This window comes from Ambystoma mexicanum, chromosome 14 (genome assembly GCF_040938575.1).
Source record: "Ambystoma mexicanum isolate Mex_15411 chromosome 14, UKY_AmexF1_1, whole genome shotgun sequence".
In the NCBI taxonomy this organism is placed as follows: domain Eukaryota; kingdom Metazoa; phylum Chordata; class Amphibia; order Caudata; family Ambystomatidae; genus Ambystoma; species Ambystoma mexicanum.
This window is the reverse complement of record NC_090940.1, coordinates 149723097-149743366: the sequence shown is the minus strand read 5'-3', so window position 1 is coordinate 149743366 and position 20270 is coordinate 149723097. Positions and strand designations below refer to the sequence as shown.

The following is a 20270-nucleotide window of genomic DNA, read 5'->3' as shown; positions in this document are numbered from 1 at the left end:
GCTGCTAATTAGCCTGCTTCTGCACATGGTAGGTCAGCATTTAAGCAGCTGCCTGCAGGAGCACAGGTTTCTTGCATTGAGCTTGCTTCCAGCCCGTTGTTGCTTTGATCCTTGGATTTCTGAGGTGTCCTGTTGTTTCCAGATCCTGCTCCTGTTCAGAGCCCTATGCCCCATGGCTTGCAGCCCTGCTATTCGGCCTACACTCCCCTGCCTTTTGCCCTGCACCTCTACCTGCAGTTTCTTGTTCTGTGCCCATTGCCTGCGTTACCTGACTTTAGCTTCCTTGTTATCTGTTTGCAGTCCTACCCTTGTTAGCCTACTCCAGAGTTATAGTTCCTTGTTACCAGGCTGCAGTTTCCAGTCTCCTTGCCCCTGCACTTAGATTCTAGTTTTCTTGCTTTTCTTCGTTCTTCAGGTTCTCTGTCCTGAACCTTGCTCACTTTGACTTCCTTTTTTCCCTGGATATTTCTGTTACAGTTCTTGTCTTCACTTGTGCCTTCTGTCATTCCTTTGTTCATAGTTTGGCTGCTTGGCTTCCAGCAGCCAATCTCTGGCCCTTTCGGTGTTATCATTACCGGTGTGTTGGTTCCATTTTCTAGAGGCAGTCATTGTTCAGTTCCTGCTGGACCCCTACAGTCTTCTGAGTACTGTTACCGTGTTCATGCCTTAAGGTCCAGACACAGACACCCACCGCTGCTGCTCCTTTGCATGAGCATTCAGAGCGGGACCTTGTAATATTAACCTGCTCAGAAGGCTGGAATTTCCCTGGTTCTGTGGGAAACTTCCCCCATTCCGCATACACCCCAAGAGGGAACCTAACGTGTTTGTTTTACTTGAACTCCCTGCCCTTTTCTGTTCACTGCCTTTGTTGCCTATCCTTTCTTGTCTGCAGGACCCCTTGCACTCCTGCTTCTCGTGTACCTTTTTCCCTTCGGCTTTGGGGGCACATCACTACACGCAAGCCCCTCTAACACCATCCATGAAAAGTTCTGAAAATGTCCATGTTGGGGTAGCTACCACAACATTTTACTGTGGAATATTTATACAAAATGTAATTGAGGTCTTTAAGCATTATTAAGAAATGCTATTTACAATTTGTCTTAACCTTAACTATGCCATGCGCTAGCAATATATATATATATATATATATATATAAGTACCTTTTCAGGAAAAAGTTACTATCTCGAATTTGGCTCACCCAATATTTGAAATAATGTTTCTGTACAGAACCTCAAGGTAAAAGCTCGATGTGTTGCAAAAATCTCGAAAAATCAAAACAGTTTTTAGATTTGCACCCTAAAAGAATGTTTTTTTGAGGACATATGGAAACACAAGTGCAAAAAACACTGTTTTTCAAGTTTCTTTTTCTCTATGAAAATGTTAATCATGAATGTTTGGATCTGGGCATGAATAAGCTGCATTCCAAATTTGGTGTACTTTCATGAGCAAGATCAACATTTAAAGAGGAAAACATTTTTCATTTTCCTAATGTACCTTTATCTGTAGAGTTGAGCCAGCCACTGAGCTATCAATTACTTGTGCTAAAGGCATGCATCTGTGGTTAGAATTATTGCATGACTTCCATTCTTCCAGACCACTTGTGATATGGTGAACTGCCTTTATTTACAGGGATAGATTTATAGTATTAAACTATCCAGAAAAACATCGACCAGGAATTCTGCAGCTAAGTCAGTGGGTGAAAGATGGCAAGCTGAAGGTAAGAGATGAACATAATTAAAGATTTATTAACTAAATGTCTCCATTAATGGTGTGCACAGGTACCCGTCTTTGTAGTTTTTCCTTTTCATTTGATGTTTGCTTTATTTGGGAATTTGTTTAGATTATGTTTTTCAGGGTATATATTCAAAAATACATAGACTGAATAAGAAATCAGTAAATCAGGTTTTTGAATAGTGGTCTCACCCCTACTGTCAATTCAACAATTTGTAATAAAGACCTGTGATTTCTTATCTCTAGTACCAATCTTAGGGTCTGATGCAGTGCGTGGCCCTCAATGCTAGCTTTCCTCTAGAGCTTAGATGACAACATACTACTTTCTTTAAACAACAAGATTGTGGTTTGGTCTGAACATGGACAGGAGATTTTGACTTAGTATTAGTAATGTACAATTGCTAAGCGGTTTTTAATTTTAAATGTTAGATCAGAATTCTTTATTGTGGAATGTTTAAAAAAATATATTCAATGAATGTAAAATATTCAAACAACATTAAAGAATTCTTTACCAATTACAAAGGCTGGCACCGCAAAAGGATTTGTCCATCTTATATATAGCTCCAAATGATGCTACCTCCTGAAAGTGTTTGATGCATCTTCTGTATAGTACCTGTCACTCGAGACAATCATTGTATCTGGTTGAGCCACCATACAAAATATTGATACAAAAATAATCGTTCTCTAGTTAAGTTAAACACAGATTCAAATGTTTCCTAATACATGTACATATTCAACATACATTATTGAGCAATAATGTTTCTTTTTTGCCGGATTATTTGATATTCAAAGCAGCCACGAGAATCAATTGTACAACAAAAACAACCCATTGGTAATTTGGAAGTTAACAATAAAGAAAACGCAGATTCATACTGTCAGTAACAACTCACTTTCAGTATGGGTATAAAGATTTTCTTTCTTAATATTTGTTCGGTTCTATTTATCTGTCATTGCTGCATTTTTTGTAAATTTACTGTACATACTTTCATGATTCTTTGACACTGCATGTCTACAGCATTGTAACAATAAGCTGTATTCCATGATTATATGCACCATGTAACCGAAGTTGAACAACCCTCTTTCTGCCTTCGCGCCCGTATATCCTTGGGTCTGGTTGCGCAATATAAATAAATAAACAAACAAACAAACAAATAAAGGGGACAGAATAGAGTAATATGCACTAATGTTTCTGGAGTTTTTCAAGCACTAGAACAATAGCATATCTATGAGTTCTAACCCTTTCATCTTACTATATCAGTTTTTAAAGGTAAAAGATTACACTGAAATCCTATAACAAGTGGCCTTGCTCTAGGGCTACCTACCCATGTAAAATATTCTTCTCTTTCGTCAACAGTTTTAGTGGATGCTTTGTTTTTACCCAGGTTTTCCTCAGTTCAGCTGTCTCAGTGCTACCATGTTTGGCTGAGTAGAATATTATAATCAATACATTATTGGGATTCCAGTGGAGGCACACTGATGTAAGTAACCACAAAGATATCCTAGGCCATGTCAGCTCATTGTTTACATACAAAAACCAAGGTTCAATGTGAGGAAACAGTACTATTTATCATTGTTGAAAGAACATTCTGAAAGGCATGCACATGGATTGAACCTGATGAGATCCCTAACCTTGAGAGCTGGATTCAGATTATGTCTATCATATATTGGAGGCCCAGTTCCAAATGTAACATGACTGCATTGTGTCATGAGTGGCTGCCACAAAACATGCACAGAACTGGTAGGCTCCAACAGCATTATTTATCCTAGGGCAGATGGTGGGGGATGGCCATTGGGAAGGATGTATATCTTAGAAGGGAGGAATGAAAGCAAAATATTAAGGAAAAGGAGGAATAAAGCAACTTCAGTGAAAGGGCATAAGCTAAACGACTTTAATTCATAGAATTCAGCGCACAAGTGGCGCACGCGGCTGGCACACAGTGTGCGCGTGTGACAGTCTGCGCCAGCTGCGTGCACCAAAAGCCATTTCCGCGCACAGTGTATTCATGGATTTTAACATCCATTCCCAGCCGTGGCGCAGCGACCCTGCAGTAGCGCCAGTTACGCCCCCAGCCCTTCCCCGTGCTCCATGTACAGCGCACAAATCCCGTACATGGAGCACAGGCCCCCAACCACGAAAACGCCTGTAAAACTCCCTGCGCACCCCTCCGAATACACATACCCCGCTGCACGGGGAGTTTCTCATGCGATTGGCCGTGTGCGAGTGGGGTACGTGTATTACTGGGGTGCGCGGGAAGATTCACACGCAATTGGAACTGTGCGAGCAGGGTATGTGTATTACTGGGGTGCGTGGGAAGTTTCACACGTGATTGGCCCTGTGCGAGTGGGGTACGTGTATTTCGGGGGTACGCGGGAAGATTCACACGCGATTTGCCCTGTGCGAGCGGGGTATGTGTATTTCGGGGGTACGTGGGAAGTTTCACACGCGATTGGCCCTGTGCAAGCGGGGTACGTGTATTTCGGGGGTGCGCAGGAAGTTTCACACGTGATTGGCCCTGTGCGAGCAGGGTATGTGTATTTCGGGGGTACGCGGGAAGTTTCACACGCGATTGGCCCTGTGCGAGCGGGGTACGTGTATTTCGGGGGTACGCGGGAAGATTCACACACGATTGGCCCTGTGCGAGCGGGGTACGTGTATTACTGGGGTGCGTGGGAAGTTTCACACGCGATTTCGCTGTCAGAGCGGGGTACGTGTATCCAGTGGGGTGCGCGGGGAGTCCCACACGTGAATTGGCAGTGTGGGTCCTTGTGGGGAAGTTTAATGACAGTCAGGTGTCAGTAATTGCCTGACCATAGTAGTGGGACATGTCAGGTACACGGCTCGGGTGTGAGTCTGTTTTCTCTCAGAGTGGGCTGTCTGTGTGAAAGTGTTCATGCAGGAAAAGGGGGGGTAGAGTTTCCATATATCCTACCTGGTAGGATGGGGGTAAAGATGTTACAGAGAAGAGGGGGATACTGCGTCTTGCCATTGTCCCACTCCCCAAAGACCACGTACACAGGTCATCAGCCCTCACTGGTCCACCCCCAGGGTCTGGATTCAAAGGCGATGGCCGTGCCCTGGCCACCTGAGATAGATCCGCAGGGACTCTTGGCTTAGAGGCCGATAAAGCATTTATCAGGGATCTCAGTCACGGGAGAGAAGGTTTTCATACAATGTATGGAAAGATTGGGACTTGCATGCAGGCGAGATCTTTTCTATAGCAGGCAGTTTCTGACATTGGAAGAATTTAAAGCCAAAGGGAGGTATCAGCATTGGATGTTTTTCTGTATTACAGGCTTCGTGTCGCCTTGAGTGACAGGTTCACTAGCTTCCTTTCCCTGCCAGATAAAGTTAGTTATGATGGACTTCAGCAATTAAAAAAATCCTGTAGGGCCAGAATAGGTACATTGAGAAATGCATACATACATCTGCCCATTATTACCATTTTAATGGCAAATTCATCTAGCTCCCCAGAAGTTCATCGTGTACGCTAACTTGACCCCACACTTCTCCTGATGCAGTACATTGTGGGACCTGTCTATCAACACCCCCAAGTAACGTGGTCAAGGTGCCATTGGAAGTTAAAATCACCTTGACACCTACCATTCCCCTCAGTGAAGGGGAAATAATACTGACTTAGAGAGGTTAATGTTTAGCCCTGAGGGTACGCGGGAAGATTCACACGCGATTGGCCCTGTGCGAGCGGGGTACGTGTATTTCGGGGGTACGTGGGATGTTTCACACGCGATTGGCCCTGTGCAAGCGGGGTACGTGTATTACTGGGTTGCGCGGTAAGTTTCACACGCGATTGGGCCTGTACGAGCGGGGTACGTGTATTTCGGGGGTGCGCGGGAAGTTTCACACGCGATTGGCCCTGTGCAAGCGGGGTACGTGTATTACTGGGGTGCGTTAAAATCACCTTGCCACCTACCATTCCCCTCAATGAAGGGGAAATAATACCGACTTAGAGAGGTTAATGTTTAGCCCTGAGAAGCGACCAAACGCTAGGATATCTCTCATTAGCGGTGCTGAGATTGTTTCAGGGTCCCTAATTGTTAGGAAAGATTTCCATTTATGGGTAATTTTCCATCCAGTTGTGTGCCCCACACTTTTTGCTGTTGTCTGACCACCCTAGCCTGACTTTTGCCAGTGGAGCCCAGCCTTCCGCTGTACTCTGCTGGGCTTTTACTCATTTTTGTTACGGGGAAAGTGACATGTCCTTAAGACAGTCAGTACTGGGAGACTTTGTATCACTTAGTCTTTCGCTTTGTTGCTGTTTCTTAGTAACATTTTATCAGTGCACAAAGTACCTTACAGTACAGTGCCCTGGGCTCCCCTTTTCATTTTTAAGGCCCTAGACACCCTCAAAGGATTTTTTGGTGAATGTACAAGTGTACCTTGGACAGAGCTGGTGGTAGCTGTTACTTTTTATGTGTTTTCAACTCTTTTCAAGGGCCCAAACTACATTTAATGCGTTTGGCCCAGGACAGTGGCCAGTGCCTAAAGTGGCACTGCCACAATGTCCTTTGTTCTGTCATTTGGCCATCTTGTCCCTTTGCCTTCCCCAGTTTGAACAGACCTGGGAAATTCCTTATTTGGTCATGCAGACCCCAGCGCAATACGAAGCTTTTGCGGGCTTCTGCATGCCTTGTCTGTGTGCCTCTAGGACGTGTGCTGGAGCTGTCTAGTTCCAATACACATCCTGGGTGCCAGGATGGCTGGTGTGCTGGGATGACTGGGACCACTGTGGTCTGTGATTGGTCCACGTCTGGGATGGCTGTATGTGAGCAAATCTCCTATTAGTTTCTCTTCCTTTTGGCGCAAAGGAGATTTTGGATAATTGAAGGCATCTTACACCCATTCCAGGTCAATCTTCCGAGTTCACACCGAACTTAATAAAGAAGCCAAATATCCTGAATCAACTAAGCTGATCCGTGGAACCGCTGGTGGCCCGCTGGAAGGTTTGGCACTATGAGCCTGCTATTGTCCCGTCGGACCCCCTGTTTCGGATCAAACCTATAAGACCTGCAAGGGTGCTTCAACCCATTGGAATAGTGTGACCAACTATTCTCGGCACCTCCAACTTAACCTGTAAGCAAGCCTTTTCGGAAGTGTTCCTGGACCCCACAGTGAACTGACCAGCTCGTACATGACCTTTGCCCTGAAACTGCCACCCTCTAGAGTTTCAACTTGAGCCTTTGGAGTCTGCAAGCTCTGGGTACACGGCACTCTCCCGGCTATTTTCGTACACCTAGCATTCCTAGGTCTGGAATTAGGAGACTCCGCCTGAACCCAAGCATACGCTGTCACTGTGTCGCCCGCTGTGGTGACGAACTTCGTGGGCGCCTAGCTGCTGTGTCCCCCTGTGTCCTCAGACTCGCTGCAGCAGAATTGTCCTGATCCCTTCATTAGGAGCAGAGAAACCGCCACTGTCCCGCCACAGAAGCATCCCTGGAACACAGCCCCAGAAAGCCACAGAGCCGCGCAAGTGCAGGATTTGAACCTGCAACCAAAGTTGACTTGACTGCCGAAGTTTGGTCCGGAGTGCACCGAGGGTCAGTGAGTACTTGCAACCCTTACCGGTGGCCCTTGGCGCATCCATAAATTTGTACGCACGAGTGTCACCTGAGGGTCACTCTTCTCTATCGAGGCTGTGCAACCAAGCTATTCCCAATTCTTGGATCCCATTCTGCCCTCTTGGGGAGACCCTCTTAGCATAGTGGGAACGTATTCTTCACTCCCTTACCCACCTTCCTGAGTCCCTTAAAGAGACCCCGTTTTGACTTAACCGCACGATCGCGTGTGCCAGCACTTTTGAGCTCAAAGCTCCACTCATCTTAGGGACTGGACTGCCTCTTAGTTAGGGTTTGAATTGTGAAGGACTGCCCAAACAATATTCGCACTGTGTGACCCCTTTCTTTGCAGGTTGTGAATCAATACTGTGTACTATTCCTTTACGCCATTGGTTACAGTATATATGTTTGCTAGATTAGTGTTGGGTTGGGTTGGTTTTGTTATTATGCTGAATTATTACATTGTGTTTGACTTAAAAGGCCTTTAATACATTTGTATGCATTTTTTATATACACCTGACTGAGAGTAATTTGTGGTTTTGTTTACTGTGTGTGCTCATTGTGGGCTTTCGATCACCCCAACCCCTCCTGAGACTTAGGGCCTCATTACGAGAATGGAGGTAATTAAAAAAGGAAGGCGGAATCGTAATAGCGGCATCGTTAACGGGTCCGGGACATTCCGACCCGCCAATACCGGCACCGCCCGTACCGTGCCCCCTGATACCAGCATGGGCGCGTACACGCGCCCCTTCAGGGAGCAAATACCGGCATGCCGGTATTAGGAGGACATCACAACCCACGCGGACATGCAAATACCGGCATCCCGAAGGTGGAAATCGGGGGCTGCACGATGCCGGCCATACAGGCATCGCGGACCGCCCGCAAACAGCAATCCGCAATCAAGCCAACTGCCACAGGTGCACACAATCACCACAGGTGGAGTCAATGGAGACTGGGCCAGTATAAAATGAGTACACCCACACACCACACCCCTTCCTACACCAAAATGCTACCACTAGCTGTAGCAATCATGGCGCTGGAGGACATGCCTATACTGCTACAACTACAGCAACTCCAACAACAACTACAGCAGCAACAACAGGCAGCACAGAGAAGACGCAGGAGGAGAAGGAGGGCGAGACAGGGCCAGCAATTACCACCAGCGCAGCCAGCAGTGCCTCGTAGGCAGCCACCAATCCCTCACATCAGACCCAGCCCATTCAACCTAACCCCTGAGCAGATCCACACCCTGTACCGGTTGGACCGGGACAACATCACCACCATAGTGGACATGATACACAACGACATTGCCAGCCTCATAGAAATACGCACTGCCACCCCCCCACTACTAAAGGTGGTGTCTGTGCTCCACTTCCTGGCCACAGGCACCTACCAGTACACAGTGGGCCAGCTGCATGGCATATCACAATCACTCTTTTCGTGCAAGCTGAACCAAGTGCTGGATGCCCTCCTGAAGCACGCAAACACCCACATATCCCTACCACGGACTGCCCAGGTGATAGCCGACACCAAAGTAGGCTTCCATGCATTGGCAGGCATGCCCAATTGTGTTGGTGCCCTGGACTGCACCCATGTGGAATTGGTAGTCCCCCATGCCATAGAGGCGGTGTACCGCAATCGCAAGCAATACCACTCCATCAATGTGCAAATGGTATGTGACTCCAGCAAGATCATCACACATTGCTGCGCCCGATTTCCTGGATCAACACATGATGCCATGGTGCTGCGCAACTCCACGCTACCCCATCACATGGAGCGACATGCTGGACCACGTGCCTGGCTGCTTGGTGAGTTGCCCAACTGACCCATGGCAGTGCTTTGGGATACTGATGTGTAGGGATGCATACTCCACCTGGGTGGGAAGGGGGGATGCATACTCCACCTGGTTGGAAAAGGGGGGGTGCATACTCCACCTGGGTCAAAAAGGGGGGGATGCATACTCCACCTGGGTGGCAATTGATGGTGATTGGAGAATGCATGCCGAGCTAGACACTCCTGACCTGACTCTCCCAAACCCAACATGACTGTAACGCTCACCTAGTATCCACTGGGACGTCACTCAGCCTGTTCTGACCTCTTACGACCTTGAACCCTTCCCTGGAGTCTACTCGACTGGAGACTGGGCCTTGTTTTCTTGGAAAGTGTGCTCTCCGTCCTGCTTTCAGCACAGGGGCGCATTGATTGATGCGGGCTCGTTGCTGCCTAGTTACTTCACTGGCAAGAGTCCGACAGGTAAGTATAATGAGTTTTTTGAACAGTTCTCTAACTTCGTTTCTTTCCTTCCTTAGATGATGGCCGGCGTCCGGGGATGGCGACGTGCTGCTGAGATGAATAGCGCTGAAGGTGAGTGAGAGGGCGATGCACGATGTGACCCTTTCATATTTGTATTGAACTGAGTTCTTTTTCTGTGTCTTTTAGGTGCGCGATGTTTTCAGCGTGCATGCCGGTTATGAAGAAGAAATGCAGTGAGTAAGCGCGGTATGTGGCGCCTCTAGATGTTTCCACGCTAACCTGGAGTGTCTTTTCCCTCTTGCAGATGGATGAGAAGTTCCGGAGACAGAGTTCCCCCAGAGCGTCTGGGATTCAGGTAAGCGTTTGAAGCTCGTACAGTCTTTAAAAATAAGCGAAGATTTGCTGAATGCTTACTAATGCCTTTTTTCTGTACTTTTCCCTTTTCCTTAGGAAGCGGCGTGCCGGGCTGGGAATGACACCGCCGAAGGGGCCCGCTGAACAGAAGAAGCGATGAATAATGGTTAGAAGCGCCGCAAGGTAAGGCTGTTCCTAACGGTGTTCTTGTTCTTGCAGGAGCTGAGCGCAGAAGAAAGATGCAGGCCTACTGGAGACCGATCCGAACACGGTGAGTGTCACGCTGCAGGTGCAGAAAACACAAAGCATGTTTCTCAGCCTGGGCGTGGCTTAAATAGTCTCTGGGTATCCCAGGTATCTCTGGGCTGAACCACACCCAAAAGACTAGACTGCACATGCAGTTCTGGGAACCGAAATATGTGGGGGCATCCATCTTGTCCCCATCAATGCACTACAAGTCCAATCCCCAATGTTATCCTATGGGAGTGAGTGAGTCTGGTGCCACAAGCGCCAAGTCTGACTCCAAGTGGGTCTTTGGAGGGATGGAGAGGCCCTTGAGGGCCATGTAGGTGATCGTGGCCTGGCTCCAGCCTGACATCTTGGAGGGTTGGGGACATGAGGGGCAGGAATCATGACAATGACACATCACTAACAAACATTTGACCAATTATGCATATCGATGACAAGACGTAAGAGGCACAGCCAGGCCACCATGGGTATGTCAAGCAATGCATGACTGAACAGGATTTCAACTGTGCCAATGTGGCTAGTGTGACCATGCACAGTGTATAATACACAGCATAAAAGGGAGGCTAAACATTGTCGTACAACCACAGTATATCCGCCTCAGCATGCATTATTTCACCCTGCATCATCTATTGAACGCCATCCAGACTACCACACCTCATAGCAGTATAGTATGTATCTAGGTAACATCCTTGCATACGTACAGGGACATGAGCATGTCGACAACCAATAGCTGCGGCCATGACTGTGCTGCCTGAAGGTGGCCGCTCAGAGTGACACACACCTATTTGTATTTGCTTGCAGTTGATGAAGGATATCCCCTGAGGCCGTGGCTACTTACCCCTGTGCGGAACCCGCGGAACAGCCATGAAGAGGAGTACAATCGTGTTCACACTCGTACCCGTGTTGTGATTGAGCAGACCTTTGGCCTGTTGAAGGCGCGTTTCTGCTGCCTAAGCAGGTCTGGTGGGGCACTCCTTTATAGCCTGAGAAGGTGGCAAAGATCACCATGGCCTGTGTCATGCTGCACAACATGTGCGTCCGGAGAAATGTACCACTGCCACCTGACATTGACATGCATGCACCGGGTGAGGATGAGGAGGATGGAGACAGAGGTGAAGTAGCCCCCCTGCCAATACGTGATGCACAGGATGGCCATGCAGTACGCCAAGCACTGATTCACGAATACTTCTGAACCACAGGGACTATGATAGACATGTGTCAGTGACACACTGGGTCCATGTGGACATGCACACAGGGATTGTTTGGAGTTGGGCACTGAACATTGTGACACATTAAATGTATACACACGAAATGAACAATGTCCACCCATTGCATGTTTTTTTTCTCACAACGGGTGTATTAGTTCAAACAGCAGAAATGTGGCCACTCCCCACCAAGCCACCAGTGAACTCCCAAACCCCCCCAAAAACTGCCAACTCCCCAGTGAACTCCTAAACCCACCCAACAAACTCCTAACCCCCCCAAAAACTCCACAAAATGCTCCCCTTCACCCCCAACCATGTGTCCCACTCCCATTGACCGCCCACACTACTTGCAGGACTTTTTGCTGTCCGGGGGGCGGCATTTCGGTGTGCCTTGCACTCCTTCGGGTCTGGCGCACAGGGCTGGTGGGGACTGAGGAAGCAGGTGTGGTGGCTGATGATGAGTCGGTGGCAGGTTCCACAATATAGTAAAGGGATAGGGCCAACTAGACCAGAGATGACAACTGACTATTATTTAAATCAGAATAGTTTTCTGTTTATTGTCCAAATACACATGTCATGCAAAAGTCGGCTCCACAAACCAAATACAATACATCCCTCCAAAAACCATTTATTCATAACTCATCCATACAATAATCATATTTACAAAAATAAATAAAACAAGGTGATATTTTGTATATAACACAATAGTAAGTCAGACAATTATAAATTCAACACTCGATTGTTTTACAATGTGCCCCTCTGTTGGTATTCAGGGTTTTTTTTTAAAACTGTTGTCAACATGTTTCAGTTGAGTTTTCTCACGAGGATGAGACAGTCCCCTCGTGTATTGACTTAGTGTTCAACCTTCTTCAGGACAGGAGAGCAATCGCCAATTTTGCGTTGCCTCTTGGTAGAAAACCAAAGGTAGGGGGTGTGTGGCAAGAGAGCCTTAAATCTAAAAGTGAAAAAGTGAAAACAATGAATAAAAATTGTCATCTCTGTATTTACTCAACAAACTATTTACTTAGTATATAGGTACAGTTCTCTTAGTTAACTGTATGTCACCTGCTAACCTCCTCTGAGTCTTTCAGGGGCTGGCGAACCGGTGTGGTGGAATCGATCCCCTAGTGAATGCTTCCAACAATGGCGCTTCACGTAATGGATGCCCTATAGTAAAAAGGGACATGTGTGTTTTAAAATTCAGCAATGAGAACCTACTCGGGTCATTCACAAATAATGGGTTGGTAATCACTGTTATTCTCAAAAAGAAAATGTTTTCTTTTTTCTTATTTCCAGTTCGAAAGTAGTGCAAAATAATTTAAGCAGCTGCGTCTTTAAAAACGCCTGCGGAGGGGAAGACAAAGCAGTGTGAAACATGCATTAGCCGCTATGTTTCAATGAGGCAGCAATCTGTCACTGTTTGGCAAACTCCGGCACAATCACGCATAGAAAAAGGGAAACACTTACTTGTGACAGCCGTATGTTTAAACGCGGTTACGGCTCACTGGCAAGAAGTGTAGCAAGATTTATGGCCGTAAACCGAAATAGCCTGATCTGGGCTGAAAGGCTGCCTATGTAAACAACAGACACAGGGCGACATGATTAGTGTCTGCTCATTAAACTTGGTGCACCTCAGCGCTGCTGTTTGTGAATATCGTTATTCTCTTACCTTTAAAGGCGAGGGATGGAGTCCAGGACCCTGCTGTGCAGTCAGTAGTCTGCGCTCCTGCCGTCTGCCAGAGTTATGTAAACGCTGTGCAGGCATGCGCTTTGACCTCACGAACCAGCCGCTTGGGATTGTGGGCTTCGTAGTGTATAGTGCCACTATAGATGATTTGGTAACGTGTAAAGACTGATTCCCATGTCACTACCTAGGAATCTCGTGCATCCATCGCGGAACTTATTCTATTTGTCGGTCTTTTAGTTATGTGCTTGATGGCTCACCATCTGCCAAAAATGTAGCTCACCGTCTGACAGACTCGTGTAAAACGCTGTACAGACATACAGACATGCGCTTTGGCCTCAGAAGCCAACCGCTTAGGATTGTGGGCTTCGTAGTGCATAGTGTCACTATGGATGATTTGGGTGTTGTCCGTATTCAAAATATGATAAGATGTTATAATATAGAGACTGATTCACATGTCTCTACCTAGGGAGCGCCGTCTCATGCCTCCATCGCAGAACTTATTCTTCTTGTCTGTCTTTGAATTATGTGTTTGGTAGCTCACCAAGCGCGCCGGGATCCCTGTCACCCCGCCCTGGTGGGTGGCGCATTCCCATGATTACTTCTTGATAGGGGGGTGAAAAGTTCCAAAAAAAAAAAACTCCTCACTAGTTAAAAAATGAGAAACCTTCGCACCAATGAGGCGCTCACATGTGCAATGTATTATGGTCAGGGTAGTTTTGGGCTACACGGAGTTAACTGCTGTTTAGTACGTTCCACTCTACCGAAATGTTTAACCCATGTTGTACTGTATCTAGAGAATAAATCCATTTCTGTTCAAGACGGTGTAGAGCCATTGCCATATCTCCACCTCTTGTTTTTGGATTTAGAGTTTGTAACACAAACCACTTCATTTCTGTGTCTTTATGATTGTACCTCTTGAAATGATCCACCAGGGGTTTATTAGGAGTGTGATTTCTTATGCAAGAGCGATGTTCTCCAATGCGGACCTTCACTGCACCGTTTTCCCTACATACAGTAGGTCGCATGGACAAGATATCACATATATTGCATTCTTTGTACAGCAATTGGTGTGATTTTTCATCACCCATGTCTTATTCCCGTATTGAAAACTGTGTTTGGTCTCGGTAAGTGGACAGACACTGCAATTACCACATTTATAATGGCCAATGATGGGAGGAAATCCCCATTGGTTCATAATGGTGGTATCTCTGTTTTTTTCACGATAAGTGTGAACCAATTTTTGTCGTAGATTACAGTTACGTTTAAATGCGAACATTGGTTTCTGTGATAGTGTACCGGGATTTTTTACCAAATCCCAATTCTGATTGATTATTTTTCTAATGGCGTTACTAATAGGATTAAATGTGGTAACGCAAACCAATCTATCGTTCGACTTTTTGTCCTTTACTTGTAAAGCAACTTCTCTGTTTGTGTTCGCAGCTCTTTTTAGATTGTTCTTCACCAGACGTTTGGGGTACCCCCGTGTGTCCAACCTTTCTTTGAGTTGTGTGGCATGTATATTATAATCATCCTTATCGGTACAATTCCGTCGGATTCTCAAAAATTGACCGTAAGGAAGATTGAATTTGAGACTCTCTGGATGAAAACTTGAATAGTGCAATAAGGTATTCTTATCCGTAGCTTTTCTGTAAAGTGAGGTGATTAAGTTGTTCCCTTGTTTTCTGATCATCAGGTCCAGGAAGCTTACTTGTTCTTTACTCCATTCAATGGTAAATTTAATATTCAAGTCACAAGTATTCAACCATTTATGAAACGCGAGGAGGGATGTATTGTCCCCTCGCCAAATCAGGAAAACATCGTCGATGTAGCAACGCCACATCTTCAATTGTCCATTTGTCTGATTTTTTAGAATATCAGCAATATGTTTTGATTCGAATTTAGCCATGTATAGATTAGCTACATGCGGGGCAAACGTAGCCCCCATGCTGACCCCTTTCTGTTGTTTGTAGATCTGCTGTTTAAAGAGAAAAAAGTTTTCTGTCATGGCGAGTCTTGAACATTCTAATATAAATCCTGTGGGTGGTTTATGTGGTCTATTTCGTGTGTCCAATACTTCAGCTAAAACCTCCAAACAAGCCATTTGGGGGATGGACGTATATAACGCCTCCACATCCATGGTCACTAAAAGATCACCTGTTTCTATCGTGACATCTTGGAGGATTTTCAGCATGTCCGTAGTGTCTCTGATATAAGATGGCATCGCCAGGACAAAAGGTTTAAGAAAAAATTTGCTATAGATGGAAAGAGGTTCCAATAAGGACTCTATTGCTGACACAATAGGTCTGCCAGGAGGGTTTTCCAGGCTCTTGTGTACTTTTGCTAATATGTAAAAAGCTGCCTTCTTTGGATGTTTTTTGTTAAGAAATTTTTCTTCATCCAGACAAATCCATTCTTCTTGTTGCGCATGTGCTGTTAGACTTTTAATCTCATCCTGTAATCTTTCTGTGGGGTCATGATCCAATTTTTTGTATGATCTCGTGTCATTCAGCAATCTAATACATTCTTTGTCGTAGTTTACAGTATCCATCAGTACTATCCCTCCGCCCTTATCGGCCGATTTTATAGTTAAGTTTTCTTGGTTACTGAGATTTTGAAGACACACTCTTTCATTTTTAGTCAAATTATCAGTACAGTGATTTTTCTTTTTTAGACTGGTTAGAACTTGTTTAATCACCCGATTCTCAAAGGTGATAATCTCTGGTGGACAGGTGTGTGGTGGTGGAATGAAATTAGATTTCATTTTGAGACCTGTGATTTTATATCTGCTGGATCCACTGCTTTGTCCCCTGTTTGTTTTTGGTTCTGATTAGGTAAAAATACTTCAAAGAAATGTTTTAACCTGATGTTACGAAAAAAAAATTGTAATTCTAGTTCTACATTAAATGGGTCTGCTTTTGTAGCTGGTACAAAAGAGAGGCCTCTAGCTAAGAGACTCTTCTCTGTAGCGCTAAGAATATGTGTAGATAAATTAAAAATCGGAAGAATGTCTTGATTCATTGGTTCGAGTACCACTGCCTGGTTCGTACTCCCTGTTGGTGCAGGGTTCGTTGTCGTGGTCGTCCTCTGGGGCCTCCTCTGGGAAAACCCCCTTGTTGGCGGAATATGCCCCGTCCTCTCTGTGGTAACCCTGAGGGTCCAGCTAAAGACGGATCGGATCCACTTGACGACCCAGATGAATTGGAAAATGTCACTACCCGATTGCGTTTCGGGTTCTGGTTAGAGTGTTGTGGAGGATTAGTGAAGAAATCCTCTTTTAAATAAGGGTAGGTTTTCTCTTCTTGGTAACTAGCTATGCTTTCTTCAATTTGAGTATTTTCCAATCTAGATTGATCTGTTTCAATTTCTTGATTTCTATTTCTAGATTTTCCAGAATTTTCTTTGCGTTTTGTATATTTTTATTGTCAAGGAATTCTTTTTCTAGAATTGCTAGCTCCTCACCCTGTTTCTTTGTTTCCTCCTCTGCGGTCTCAATTATCAATCGAATCCAATCTCGAGAGCAGCGGTTACCAACCCCACTAAAGTTTTTCTGGAATTTTGGATTGTCAGTAAAAATACACGGTATATTTCTGACTTGGAGACCGTCCGGAATAATTCCGGCTCTGAGGTACTCCAGCATCAGTTTCGGCTATCTGATCTTTAGTTAGCCATGCTGGTGTCTCTAAGATTTTTTTGCAATGTTTATCGGAAAAGGAGAAAAGGTTCACATTATCCATTTCTTTCGGGAACCTAGTAAAAAGACTATTAAGCCCTTCCAGCCGTGGGCTGTACTGGCAGGTTCCATACCTGCTGCAAGGCGTGGCCGCTGCATGTGGAGCAGTATTGAAGTAAGTACTTGTGTCACTGCCCCCAGACAGTCCCTCATCAGCACAGCTGACACATTCACAGCGGCTGTGTTTGCTGTAATGGCCGCTGTGGTCCCTGCAATGGCAGTGGCGATTCCCCGCCTGGTGTCCTCTCCATCCGCAATGTACTGCCGCAGGAGCTCCAACATGGCCTCCTGTCGGGCCTCCACCCTCGACAGGAGTGACTCAAGGGTGTTGGTGGAAGCTGGAGTGGTGGGTGATGCACTCACGGGGCCTGCATTTACGGTGCTGTCCTCCTCGAAGGGGCACAGGTCCGAATCATGGAGGCAGGGATCATCACTGCTGTAGGTGGTTGAGGGCTGGATATGGGGCGGGAGGGTGGACACAGGGCTTGGGCTGGGTGGACATGTCACTTCGGTGACTCCCTCCTGGTCCACATTGCCATCCAAGTCATCCTCAGTGGTGGCCGGTGCTTGTAGGGACTCCCCTTCAACTGGTGTGTGTGTGTGGGCTGCTGGGTCTCAAGTGTGTCAGGCACACTGGCAGCAGGTGCTGTTGGCTGTGTCTCGGCTCGGTCAGGCACACTGGCTGTGGGTGTGGCCTGCTTGGCTGTCATGGAGGTGGTGGTGGCGGTAGCCCTTTTCTTTGGGTGGGACGTGGATGCCCTTGCGGTGCTGTCTTGGCTGGCATCTTCCTCATCGGTGCCTGGGGGTGTAGAAGAGATGCAGGGCATCAGTGATGGTGTTACATGCCAGAAGCATACAATGGTGTTGCCCATTATTCATTTAATTATCTATTCATGTCTTACAGGTGTGTCACACAGGGTGTTCTGAGTGGGCATTTTGGCATTTGCTGCATGGCAGGTGGCATGCCGTTGATTTGGGGTTTGTGTGATGCATTACATGGGCGCGGTCCATGTGTGTTGGCTGTGTGTTGGTTATGAGATTGGCACTCAGCATGCATTTCTGGCCCGACACTGGACTTGGATATGTTAATGTGGGTGTTGGGACATGCATTGCCTTGCCTAGACTCTCTTCCACATCACTTGTGCTACGTCATGGTTTCCCCTACAGGGATCTGCAGGGTCCCTCACCTCCTTCTGGAGATGATGCCGCACCCGTCTCCATCTTCCCGAATCCCTCGATGGACTCTGGATTTATGAAGCTGCTTGCGGTCTCCTCCCAGGGCATCATTTTGGCAGGAGAGTGGTGACCCCCGCCTGTGGCCATGGCCTCCCTCCTGTTGCTTGCCATGATGTTGCGGACCCTCAAGCGGAGGTCATCCCACCTCTTCCTGCAGTGCTTCACACTACGTGGGGTGGTTCCTACAGCTGACAACTTGTGAGTTACCTCCTGCCAGATGGCCTCCTTCTTCTGCTGCACCTCACGCTTCATGTCATTGGATTTCATGAGGTCTGCATGTGCAGCAAGGGTGTCCGCTAACATGTTTAATTCTGCGTCGGAGAAACGCTGTTTACGCAGCCGGAGGGTGGTCTTCCGGGTAGCCTTAGACATTGTCAAAGTATTGGCACAGAGCTCTCCGGGAATGAACTGGTGGTTTGGAATGATTGCAATGGATTGTGTTTTTAAAGATGGCCGCCGGACCATTTCCTGTTCCAACGCGATGACGTTTTTTCTGGGACCGGTTTCCCGAGCCCGGTATTTGCATGTTGGTATTACCGGGTCGGTATTTAGGGGTTAGGTGGCAGTATCAGCGGTTCCCGTGATGGTGCTATCGAGGTGTTGGAGGGCCTTTTGCGGCATGTCGGTATGGCCATTACCAGCATGGGGGTTCGCGCGTGCTCGCACACTTGTAATCACCCGCTATTGGCAGCGTCATACGAGCACGGACCCGCTCGATCCACCATGCCCCTTTTTACCACCCTACTCGTAATGAGGCCCTTAATCTTGACTGCCGCCAATGCTACCGTTTTGGTCTGACTTTTCCAGAAGGTTACCCTGTTCCAAGAAACTAGGCTGGCCTTCTGAACCTCTGCCCACCAGGTCAGAGTTCACAAATCCATCTTAACACTAATGAGCAGAATTAAATCATCTGCATACAATGAAATCACAAGCTTGTGCGTGTAGAGTTGCACCCCTCTGTCTATATGCCTTGAGCTAACCAGTTCTGCAAGTGGCTTCACAGCAAGAGCGAATAACAGGGACAGCGGGCACCCATGCTGAGTTCCTCTCCCCATTTCAATAGGTGGTGCGAGCCTACCATGTACTCGAAGACACACCACTGGGCTCTTATACAGCAGGCAAACCATACGTATAAACTCTTCCCCAAGGCCCATGCGCTTCAGGATGGCGAAAAAAAAAAATGGCCACTCAATCGAGTCAACCGCCTTATCAGCGGCGAGAAGGGCTGCTACCACTAAGGACTGGTGATCCAGGACTAAGAGGAGGCCAAATATTCTACAGAGACCATAGGATGCATACCTCCCGGGAACAAACCCAGCTTGGTCGGACAGCACACATCTGGGCACCACCGGGGTGGGCCTACTAGCCGGCACCTTGGGCAAGAATGTTATTGTCAAATTTATCAGGGAGATCGGGCGGTATGACGCCCAGTCCTCCAGCCTGTTCCCTGGGTTCAGGAGAAGGGCGACCACGGCTTCTCACATCAACTCAGGCAGTCCACCATCACGCAGCGCCTGCTGATACATACGAAGCATATAGGGAACGAGTATATTTGCGTAAGCTTTATAGAAATCGTCCGAAAGCCTGTCTGTACCTGCCGCCTTCCCGGCCAGAAGCAATTTAATATCCTTGTGAATCTCCTGCTCGGATAACAGCCTACCCAGTCATTCGCTTTCTTCCTGCGCTAACCAATACATCCCAACCTGGTCTAGGTAGACTCCAAGCACACTCCGATCCACAGCTGTCTTGGAGGAATACAAAGCCCTGTAGAAATCTACGAATGCCCCCACTATCTCCTCCGATGTTTGCAGAAGTCCCCCCACCTGATCTGAAATTGCTGCTATGTGCTGTTTAGATGTTTTGGTCCTAACCAGTTGGGCCAGCAGGGTCCCCGTCTTTTGACCCTCACCATACCGCTGCGCTCCCATAAGAAACCTGACCTCCCTGAACCTAGCCTGCAACCTATTGTTTGTGAGGAACCCTGTTCCTGCTTCCAGCTCCTTCAACCGAGCTCCTCTATCAGCCAGCTTCGCCCTCCTGGCCTTAAGGACTCCTGCTTCTTTTGCGATACACAGACCCCTAATCACACACTTGAAGGCTTTCCAAAGGTTGGAATGTGATGCCACAGTTCCCTTTGTTTTCTTGAAAAAAACTGTGAACCTGCTCCCTTAGTACGTCTCGAAAAACTGTGTCGCACAAAATCTCATTCTTAAAATACAACCTTTTGCCCCACTTCCATTTCCCTGGGATGATA

At 46.9% G+C, this 20270-nt stretch overlaps 1 protein-coding gene across 4 annotated transcripts in view; it reads left to right on the top strand.

Moving 5' to 3' along the window:
- PTGR2 (prostaglandin reductase 2) overlaps nt 1–20270 on the top strand; it is a 1213270-nt gene that overhangs the window by 1071950 nt on the left and 121050 nt on the right. For all 4 annotated transcript variants that reach the window (XM_069638758.1, XM_069638763.1, XM_069638762.1 and 1 more), the window contains one exon: nt 1630–1717. In XM_069638758.1, the coding sequence (XP_069494859.1) occupies nt 1630–1717 (88 nt within the window). The remainder of the gene's footprint in view (nt 1–1629; nt 1718–20270) is intronic.